General features: G+C 46.1%; 1 protein-coding gene across 2 annotated transcripts; it reads right to left on the bottom strand.

Annotated features, from left to right (window-relative positions):
* Positions 1–5,598: 5,598 nt before the first annotated feature.
* LOC109751862 (putative FBD-associated F-box protein At5g56440) lies at positions 5,599–8,932 on the bottom strand. 2 transcript variants are annotated; one of them, XM_020310745.4, is made up of 5 exons: positions 8,761–8,922; positions 6,650–7,478; positions 6,276–6,431; positions 6,159–6,174; positions 5,599–5,938 (listed from the first exon to the last, which is right to left on the bottom strand). In XM_020310745.4, coding segments are annotated over exons 2-5 (987 nt in total). In that variant the 5' UTR covers positions 7,463–7,478; positions 8,761–8,922; the 3' UTR covers positions 5,599–5,936. The 2 variants fall into 2 exon arrangements, with proteins under 2 accessions (XP_020166334.1, XP_020166333.1); XM_020310744.4 differs by lacking the exon at positions 5,599–5,938 and having other exon boundaries at positions 5,965–6,174; positions 8,761–8,932.
* Positions 8,933–9,919: the final 987 nt, after the last annotated feature.

Genomic DNA, 9,919 nt, shown 5'->3' with positions numbered 1-9,919 from the left:
CCGAGAGCGCAATACTTCAAGGGAACACACTCGTGCTCAAACGGCTGATAACTGGGTGCGTGTTGACCACCTTGACGACTAGTAGATTATCCTTTGTTTGTGCGGTGTCCAGCATCCCCGCCCCCACCCACACACACATGAGCGTTTTGCAACATGGGCTTTGTTGCAAGACAATCGAGCGCTACACTGGGTTGCGGACCAATTAGCTCGAGGGACTGCCGAGGAGTATTTTGCAACCCGAGCGTGACGTGAATCATGTTGCAAACCTCGAGCGCAACATGGGCCGTGTTGAGAATGATGGATCGTAGTTGAGACACATTGCAAGTTGAGTGCAACATGGGCCATGTTGCAAATCCCTGAGCACAACATGGGTCATGCTGCAAAGGATGGATCGTAGCTGAGACACGTTGTCATGTGAGCGCAACATGTGTCATGTTGCAAAACCTTGAGCGCAACTTCGGTCATGTTACAAATGGTGGGTTGCAACATGGTCTGGAGGCACGTTGCAATGGTCTGAAAAAAAACTGGGGTAACTGAGGAGTGTTTGTAACACAAACGCAACATGGGTCGTGTTGAGAATGACCGATTGTAGCTGAGACACATTGCAAGGTGAGTGCAACATGGGTCATGATGCAAATCCCTGAGCGCAACATGGGTCATGCTGCAAACGGTGGATCGCAGCTGAGACACGTTGTGATGTGAGTGCAACATGTGTCATGTTGCAAACCCTTGAGCGCAACTTCGGGCATGTTTCAAATGGTGGGCCGCAACATGGTCCGGAGGCACGTTGCAATGGTCTAAAAAAAACTTGGATAATTGAGGAGTGTTTGTAACGCAAGCGCAACATGGGTCATGTTTCAAATGTGGGTCGTATCTGAACGACTAGCATTGCCCAAATCAGACGACTGTCGCGTGCAGGATCCAGTGGCTCTGGTAGTGATAGATCTGAGCCGCGCATGAGTCGGCTGCCACATAGCGCACACCATGTTTCAAGGCAAGTCGGCGGTGCTGCAAGCCGGGCGCGCGTCACTATGAGGCTGACATAGTTTTTCTCTACTACATGGCAAGGTGAACCATCGCAACTGCAACGCACTTCTTATTCTGTTGTGGCTGTAACTCAAGCTTTGAGACATTACCTCTAGATACAATTGTACACAATTTAGTTGGGATACAAAATTAATCCAATGGCCATGACCGCTTGCATTTCATTTTGTGTATGTTGGGGCCATTTCTTTTTTTTGCGGGGGAAATTTAGAGAGCTCTATTAGATAAAAGTGTTCGCATCACAGTCAGCCAATAGGCTACTGATCGGGAAGCTATAGGGGTACTGTCAAGCCAGCTCTCGGTCACGTCAATTGTGCAGGCAAGCTTCGCACAAAGATGAGTCGGACCGTTCGCTGACCTGGATACATGTTCAATTACAAAAGAAATAAAACTGCTAGCTAGCTCTTCAATTTCTACTAAAATTGGTGCCACGACTGAACGTGAATCGTGGTGATTGGTCACAATCCGTCTCGAGGACGATGCTCGTAAAGTCCCTTAGCTTGGCGAAGATGACACCGTCTCGCACTACCATCGCCTCTGCGATGAGAGGATCTGTCACACCTGGGTATGGTTTACTACAAGCTCCAAGGAAGGAACACGGTGATCTTGCGACGCCACCTCCTCCACCTTTCCCATCCTCTCGCCGCACAGCAGCAGCAGTGTTGATCTTCACCAAGTCGGAATCAGGGGGCGCCAACCATGTCCAGGTGACACAAAAACCTGGCGCTGGGGGACATCCAGGAGTGCAAGTGACTCCCTGGTCTTCCGAACTGAGTTAGGCCAATCGAGTTTATCTTCCCCATGCGCCAGCTTGTTCCTTGAGTGCCAGACCGACCACATAACGGTCTGCTTGAGAGTCTATCATCACAGATGATATCTTTGGCCCATGTATCTGGGTGAAGACGGGGCAAATGGAAATCAAATAGCTGCTGGGCTTCTTCCCAAAACAGCTATGCATGAGAGCATTTCAACAGAGCATGCTCAAGATTCTCCTCCATTGCCATACAGATTTTGCATAGGTTGATCTCTCGCAAATGCCAGTGTTTAAGAGTGCTCTCATCCGGCAAAAATACCCCTAAGGACCCGCCAGAAGAACACCCTAACCTTTGGCATCACGTTTAACTTCCACAAGGCATTCCACATCCGTTGATTAGCAGTTGAGGGACCGGTAACCTGCCCTTCTTATAGAGCTTGACGCTCTTTTTGAGTCATTAGAGCTCGGTACGCCAGCTTGACGGTATAGCTGCCTGAGGGCTCATGTGCCCATGTGAAGAAATCCTCTCCGCCTCCAGAACAGAGTGGAATGTTCAGAATAGCTTCCGCATCAGGCGGAATGAAAGTTCCCGGACCAGCTGTCTTCGCCACGTCCATGTTTCTGCCATGAAATCCAGTGGAGCGACCGCTTGTCAATAGAGCTACTCCACCAATCTTTTGCCATGCACGACGTCAAACTCTTGCACACCTTCTTGGTCAAGAGAAAACAGCTCATACTGAATGTGGGAATTGCTTGCGCAATAGATTTTATAAGAGTCTCGTGTCCCGCACAAGCGAACAATCTCTCCAACCAACCCTGCATCTTGCTCCTCGATCTTTCGCCTATGTGGTCAAAAGTTCCACTGGTGATATTCCCAACCGCAGTAGGTAGACCGAGATACCGCTCGCTAAATGCCTCGACATGAATGTCGAGCGTAGTCTTGATAGCTTGCCTGCTAGTCTCGGTAGTGTTAGGGCTGAAGTATATTGCACTCTTATCTCGGTTAACACACTGTCCGGAGGCTGCACCATACACTAGCAGAATAATGCAAAGACTGCGTTATCCACGTGGTGAACTGAAAGAAAAGAGGAAGGTATCTCTTTTCAAATTACAATACCAAGAAGGCCTGCTAGGTCAAATATTATCAAAGATCTTCGCATTCGTTTATTTCCGGAGATTCCAAGCAGCTGTTGTGCTAGGGCTTCTTAAAATTGGTTTGGCGGCTAGAGCTGGAACTGCAGCTTCAGAAGAAACTTTGGGCGGTTGAAGAGGCCAAATTGATGCGTGGTGGTGTTGGGTGTCCAAGTTTCTCAAGGACCTTCGAACACCGAGGTCGTGCTGCACGAAACCAAAAAGATTAACTAAATGGACATGCTTACCTTGATCATCAGTATGGCGCATTCACGCGTACTCATCATCTGGTAGAGTGCACTTAGGTTTGGTCTCTTCTTGATTTACTTCATTTCAATCGGCTAGAACAGAACACTAATGATTAGTATAAAAATGAGAAGAACGATTTGGAAAACTCGTTCTATCGGTATGGTGCGTACTCACCATCTGGTCGAGTGCATCGTCTCTTCCACACCTAGAAAAGGCGGTAGCTAAATACACTTGTGGTCACTGAAGTTGAGGTGAAAGCACACTACGGTCACTAGACTTCAGAATACGCTCGATACAGTCATTAAATACGAGCTGCGGTGATTATACGATCACTGGCTCACCGTATAGCATCGTATTTGATGGGGTGACGTCCTACACTTCCTTCGAAACCCTAAACCCCCTCCCTGGCGGCAGCGGTGATACGTCTCCAACGTATCTATAATTTATGAAGTATTCATGCTATTATATTATCCATCTTGGATGTTTAATGGGCTTTCCTATGCACTTTTATATTATTTTTGGGACTAACCTATTAACCCAGAGCCCAGTGTCAGTTTCTGTTTTTTCCCATGTTTCAGTGTTTCGCGGAAAAGCAATATCAAACGGAGTCCAAACGGAATGAAACCTTCGGGAGCGTGATTTTTGGAACGAATGTTGATACGGACACGATATCGTCACACGTACCAACAGATGATAGTGCTATGCAAGTTGAATCAGTAAAAGAATTAAGTCATAAACAAGTTGTTGAAAATGCAGCCATATTTCATCGAGGAAAGGATGATCGTGTGCGTCAGTTATGTGGACCTGGTGTGGCCGGCCTAGCTAGTTGTACGTCATATCACTAGTAGAAAAGAGGGCTTTGGTTCAGGCCGGGTCAGCGCATTAGTCCCGGTTCAGTCCAGAACCGGGACCAATGGGGGCACTGGTCCCGGTTCGTGAGGCCAGGGGCCTGCCGGGCCTCATGGGGGCATTGGTCCCGGTTCGTCTGGCCCCTTTGGTCCCGGTTGGTGGGACGAACCAGGACCAATGGGCCTCGCTCCTGGCCCACCACCATTGGTCCCAGTTGGTGGCTTGAACCGGGACCACAGGCTGCCCTTTAGTCCCGGTTCATGCCACGAACCGGGACCAATGAGGTGCCTATATATACCCCTCGCCCGCGAGTATGCACATGAGGTGTTCGATGAAATGCCCGAGCCACAGTAGTTAAGCCTTCTCCTCTCGAAGCTCGACCTCAAAGCTTCATTTTCCTCGAGATTTGTCTAGGTTTAGCGGCCCGTCACGTCCCATTCCCGTCTTCACCGCCGTCGATCGCCAGCGCCGATCTCGTCGCCGGCACCACCGTGGTGAGCCTCTTGTTCTTATCTTCTTTCTGAAAGAAAAAAATTCTTACTTTAGATAGATACTTGTCTAATTTTCTTACTATTGTATTGCTTGTTATTATATAGTGCGATGGTTTTGGTATCCTCCCCCGTCGGCCCTCGTCCTGTCTATGATTCGGATGTGGTATATATTATCTTTATAACTATTGGTTCATTTATTGTTTATGAAAATTATGCCGACCAACGTGACATAGATTTTATTTATCTAGGAGGTATGTGAACCGGAAATTCCAACCGACCCTATTGTCGAGAGGTTAAATTTAGTTGAAGAAGAAAACAATTTCTTGAAGGAAAAAATAAAAAATTGAGGAGGAGAAGATGATATTGGAGTTGCATGTTGCGGATGTCGTCGATGATCACAAGATCAAGATGGATGCAATGCGCTTGAAGATTAGAAAGATTAGAAAATATGCCATTCATACCGAGGCTTGGTATCATTATGTCGTTGGATCAATTGTTACCTTGATTGCGATTATGATCGCATTTGTTTTCGCATTGAAATGTTTTACATAGTTTCAATGTATGGTTTAATTAATTAGATGCTCAGGAGAGCTATACGTTGTTAGATGAGAACACTGTATGTACTTTGGTCCCTCCGAACAGAGAGAGCATGGGGCTATTTGACCAGTCAACGAAGGGCCATGCGTATAGAATACGGTGAGCCAGTGACCGTATAATCACCGCAACTCGTATTCAATTATCGTATTGAGCGTATTCCGAAGTCCAGTGACTGTAGTGTGCTTTGACCTCAACTTTAGTGACCATCAGTGTATTTTTTTTTTATCTCAAAAGGCGGCATCATGTCAACTTACATGTATGGTCGACACCTCTAGGATGGAGGCCACTTCAAAGTTTCCAAGTCCAGTAAATTCCTCTTTTGGAACAATGGTAATCACAGAATTTGTAAAGCCATCAAATCTGACAGGCTGCAACTGATTCTACCATCTATAAGTACCATCAAGCACAAACAGAATTTGGATGCAAGCAGTTTTCAGTCTGAACCTTTTCCTTATTGTTGGCTCAGACGCAGGGGAGGTGGTCTCACATCGCACACATTGACACATATATAGCGAATTCCAATCGCAACAAGTACACACACATCATCTAAAACCTGGTGGTGGTTCTGGAACCAGAAGACATGATGCCCACTCATTTGGCAACCACTTTCTGTCACCAGCAGCTCTTTAACTTAGCACCCATCAAAGATGCCAGGTCTTAAAAATAAAACAAGCTCTTGATTAACAGAGATCAGAGACCGACAACCGGTAGCAATGCCACGCACTGACCGTTGGATCTTTCTTCCTGGCAGTAGATTTTGATCCTGTCAATGCAAGGATAGCTGCCTGAGTCCGACACTGCCCTTGAAGATGGCGGTACATTCCTGCCATAGTGTCAACATTAAGGTAGTTTCACTAACGACACTTTTATCGGCTCCTCTGATCTCATCATACATACAGATAAGGAAAAAACAATGCAATAGTTGGCTAGAACACAACTAGATATATAACGTTTTGGAAGAACTAGAATACCCAGCAACCATAATCCATCATGTCTCCTGAACACTAAACTAGTTTATGTTTTGGAAGATTCCAATTCCTTACATTTTCTACATTCCTCCTGCAGGGTGTCAACATTAAGGTAGTATATCAGTAAGGACCCAAGAGGTTCTGCTGTTCCAGCAGGTCAACTGGTATTTAGAGATGGTTCTGAGTGGGTACCATTTCGAGCTTAAAACTTAGCTCCTTCGGCTTGGGCGAGCGATGTAGAATGCGACGCAGCGGGTAGAAGTCAGCAGCCATGCACCAATCACCCAATACCAGACTTGTCAGGCTGCTGAACACCGGGCATGTCCGCAGGCCTCTCTCGAGTGTGAGCTTTGATGAAATTAAAATGATGACATCGAGTTGAGAAGTTTCATTATTCAATATTCTCAAGTTAACTAGCTTGCTAAAATAGTACCAGCACATAGGAGGGAAAAGAAAACAAGCTGGAAAAAGTGAAGAGGAGGCAGTATATAACAAAATCTAACTAAGCAAGCAAGTACATTCATTGAAACTTGTATGCACATGAAAAGAAAAGAACTAGTTCGTACCTCAGGTAATGGTGCATGCAACTGCAAGGTTGTGGCATGTGAGAGGCCATCAAGTAGACCATGACCCAGTATTGTGTTTTCCTTATAATGAAAATTGTCAGATCTCAGACTAACCAAAGCTGTTACTAGAGAAGGCAGATCCCTAGTTACTATAGCACCAGAACGACATCTTGGGTCAACGATAGAGAGATGGGTAAGGTTGCTAGCACAAATTACGAGGCCCTTGACGATAAGGCAGCGAATGATATATAGAACCTTGAGTGACCTCGATGAGATCTCGTTTACTTCAGACAAACCGCAACCCTCCAGCTCTAAATGTTCAAGCACTGAGCAGACACAGTTCAGCTGCCTAAAGAACCCATGTTCCAACAAATTAAATTGGAGCCTGACTATTTTGAGGTGCTGTGAAGGAAACATGGCTGTGCTATCCAATGGGGCATATGCAGAAACATGAAGTAGACGAACTTTGTGCATGATGGCATGACGAATCCACTCACACCACGATGTACCACGAACAACATTGTGGGCAGAGATCCGGGCTTCATCCAAGGAAGTAGCGCCGTCACGTAAGATCAGCAGGCGGTTCCCAAAATTCTTGAACTTGCTGTCATCCATGAAGTCCTGGTGGTCAATGCGGATGTATGGAGTAGAGACCCAGAGATAGCGCCACCTCGGCGAGAGCAGACTTGTGCGCACGACCTCCGGCATCGGCAGGAAGGACATCACGCGGTGGAGCAGCTCGTTGGGAAGGCTGCTGAGCCTGTCGACACCATCGCTGGCGCCTCGCGCCCTCTTGGAACTGCAGGTCGACATTTCATCAAACAGCCGGCTGCATGTATCCAGCAGGGGAATGAATCAGTATCAAAATCACAGATATACATGCCACAAAGACATGTTAGAAGTTAGAAACAAAGAGCAAGATGACAGGGCTCCATTCATGGTATGATTTATCCAAACAAAAAAATGAGATCATTATCCACATATCAGCAAACTTGTCGGGTTTCTCTAATAAGTTATTACAGTATTCCTATTCCAAATGATTCAGTTACTACAGTTTTTGTCGGGTTCCTCTAATAAGTTTCATTACAATATTTGCTGGTTTCCTCTTGAGTGTTTCAGTTTATCTCGCAGCAGTTAGAAAATACCCAGGAGTGGCATCCTTGATTTTGATTAGCAGCAAAAGCAAAAAATGGCGCCACACGCAGACAATGGTAATCAGCTGGCACTGCAACCAAATATAAAGTTCTAACAACTCTTAACAACGGAATCAGGCCACTTCACTAGTTGGCACATAAAAATACAAAAAGTGAAAAAACATCATGATCCCCAGATCGATGAGCTTTAGTCTGAGGTTTCAATTTCAGGACAGTATCCTTTCCAGTTATCAGTACAATAATAATGACCGGTGAGCAGAAATTATCAGTTCCCGACGGATAGGGCAGTTAAGTTAAGTCAGAAAAAAAAGGTTGTAAGTTCCCAACACCGAACAGGGTGAGGACTACTCAAGGAGCTAAGTTCTCCAAGGCAGTTGACCCTTGAATTCAGAATCTGAGTATGATCCTAGCACTGGTTCACCGGAGTGCATCACAGTATCTCTTCTTCAAGGACCTTAATTAGTAAAACTAGATCTGAGGGGCGAGTCTGGTCTCTAACGCGAAGAGATTGCCAAAAGGGGTGAGATGGTGAGCTCATCAGATTATTAAGATTTGTGTCTATCTACCTACCAGATGATATGATTTAAGGGTCTCTATTTTCTGTTCCAAGGAAACAACTTTTCCTCTTCGGCGAATTTGAACATATCTCCGCAACAGCCATACCTTTTCTTTGTAGAAATCAAATCACAGACCGCAGTGCATAAATCACATTATTATATATAGACGCTGCAGTTAAGTAATATAAAAAAAAGAATTATAAGTGAGTCCCAACATTGAACAAGATGAGCACTGCTCTGCTCAGGTTGACAAGCAACTAACTATGCTGGGAATCACAGAATGCAACCAATTGTGGCCTTGGGACGTCCGTTTCTAACTAGTTAGATCTGCTACCTTTTTAACTAGTTAGGGTTTCACCTCCGATTCCCATTACTAGGACCGAGAAGAAACTAAACTGACCTACTAGTATGTGCGAAGTGGCTCGGCGGCGCCGGCGTCCGAGGACCCGAGCGACGCGTCGGCGAGGCGGCGCCGGCGTCCGAGGAGACGGCGGCGCCTCAGTCTCTCTCGCCCTCACACTCACCTACTCCCTGCCTGTCTGACGGGCCAGGCCACCGTGCGTGACTGAGCCGCATTTGGTTGTTTTCTGCTCACTTCTTTTGAGCAGCTGTTGAGGCCCATTAAAGGAAAACAGGCCCAGTGTGATGAAAATGAGTGCCAGGTCCGACACGGTTGTGATTTTTTTAGAAAAAAATCTCAAAACTATATTCTTCTTTTCAGAAATTACATTTACATTTCTATGACCTGGTCATAGCCACCCACAATGAAGAGAAACATTTTGCATCCGCCCGGGCAGAAGAGACCATCTTCGTCGCCCACCAGGCCCAAGATGAAATCTTTGTTGACGTATGGGGCGGAGCAACCTAAGGCACCCTCACCGGGCTACTCGAAGATCCATGTTGATGCCGGCATTCGGGCCGGAAGAGGCGGAGCAACAGCAGTAATTTTCAGACACAGGGACGACTCTTTCTTAGGGAGCTTGGCACTTGTTATAAGCGGGGTAGATGATTCGGCAACAGTGGAGGCAATTGCCTGCTGGGAGGCGTTAGCCCTCACGTAAGATCTTAACATACACCAGTTCATCATCTCTTCCGATTCAAAACAAGCCATTGGTGACATTACCAATAACGGCAAGGGTAACTATAGGACTATCATTAGCAAATTTACTTCTAGAGCATCTTTATTTCACTGTAATTTATTTTTGAAGGTCGTGCTGTTAATCATGAAGCACAATCTAGCCAAGTTTGCATTATCGCTAGGTCCAGGACGCCACGTTTGGTTTGGCAAATCCCATAACCAAAATTATATGACACACAATGTGATTTTTGATAAATAAAACTCCCCCCCCCCCCTAAAAAACCTATAGAATTAACTGTTTGTGGGGCCTTCCCGATCGAACAGTTAGCTTTTTATGGTTGCGCACTTGAAGAGTGACGAGATAACCCTTGTGCCTCTCTCTCTCTCTCTCACTGATTCCTCCTCGTTTGAGGCATTGGCAACCCTAGCATCCAGATCTAGCCATCGGGTAGGGTTGGCGACCCTAGCACACACCCGACCT

Source organism: Aegilops tauschii, chromosome 5 (genome assembly GCF_002575655.3).
Source record: "Aegilops tauschii subsp. strangulata cultivar AL8/78 chromosome 5, Aet v6.0, whole genome shotgun sequence".
NCBI lineage: Eukaryota > Viridiplantae > Streptophyta > Magnoliopsida > Poales > Poaceae > Aegilops > Aegilops tauschii.
The sequence above is the reverse complement of the archived record's forward strand: the minus strand, read 5'-3'. Positions and strand labels throughout refer to the sequence as shown.

Excerpts from the sequence above, each read along its gene's own strand:
- LOC109751862 (XM_020310744.4), bottom strand. The coding sequence starts at position 7,462 with ATGTCGACCTGCAGTTCCAAGAGGGCGCGAGGCGCCAGCGATGGTGTC. Across the intron at positions 6,432-6,649 it reads TGCATGCACCATTACCTGAG|CTCACACTCGAGAGAGGCCT; the intron begins GTACGAACTAGT and ends ATTTCATCAAAG. Across the intron at positions 6,175-6,275 it reads TAAGTTTTAAGCTCGAAATG|GAGGAATGTAGAAAATGTAA; the intron begins GTACCCACTCAG and ends GACACCCTGCAG.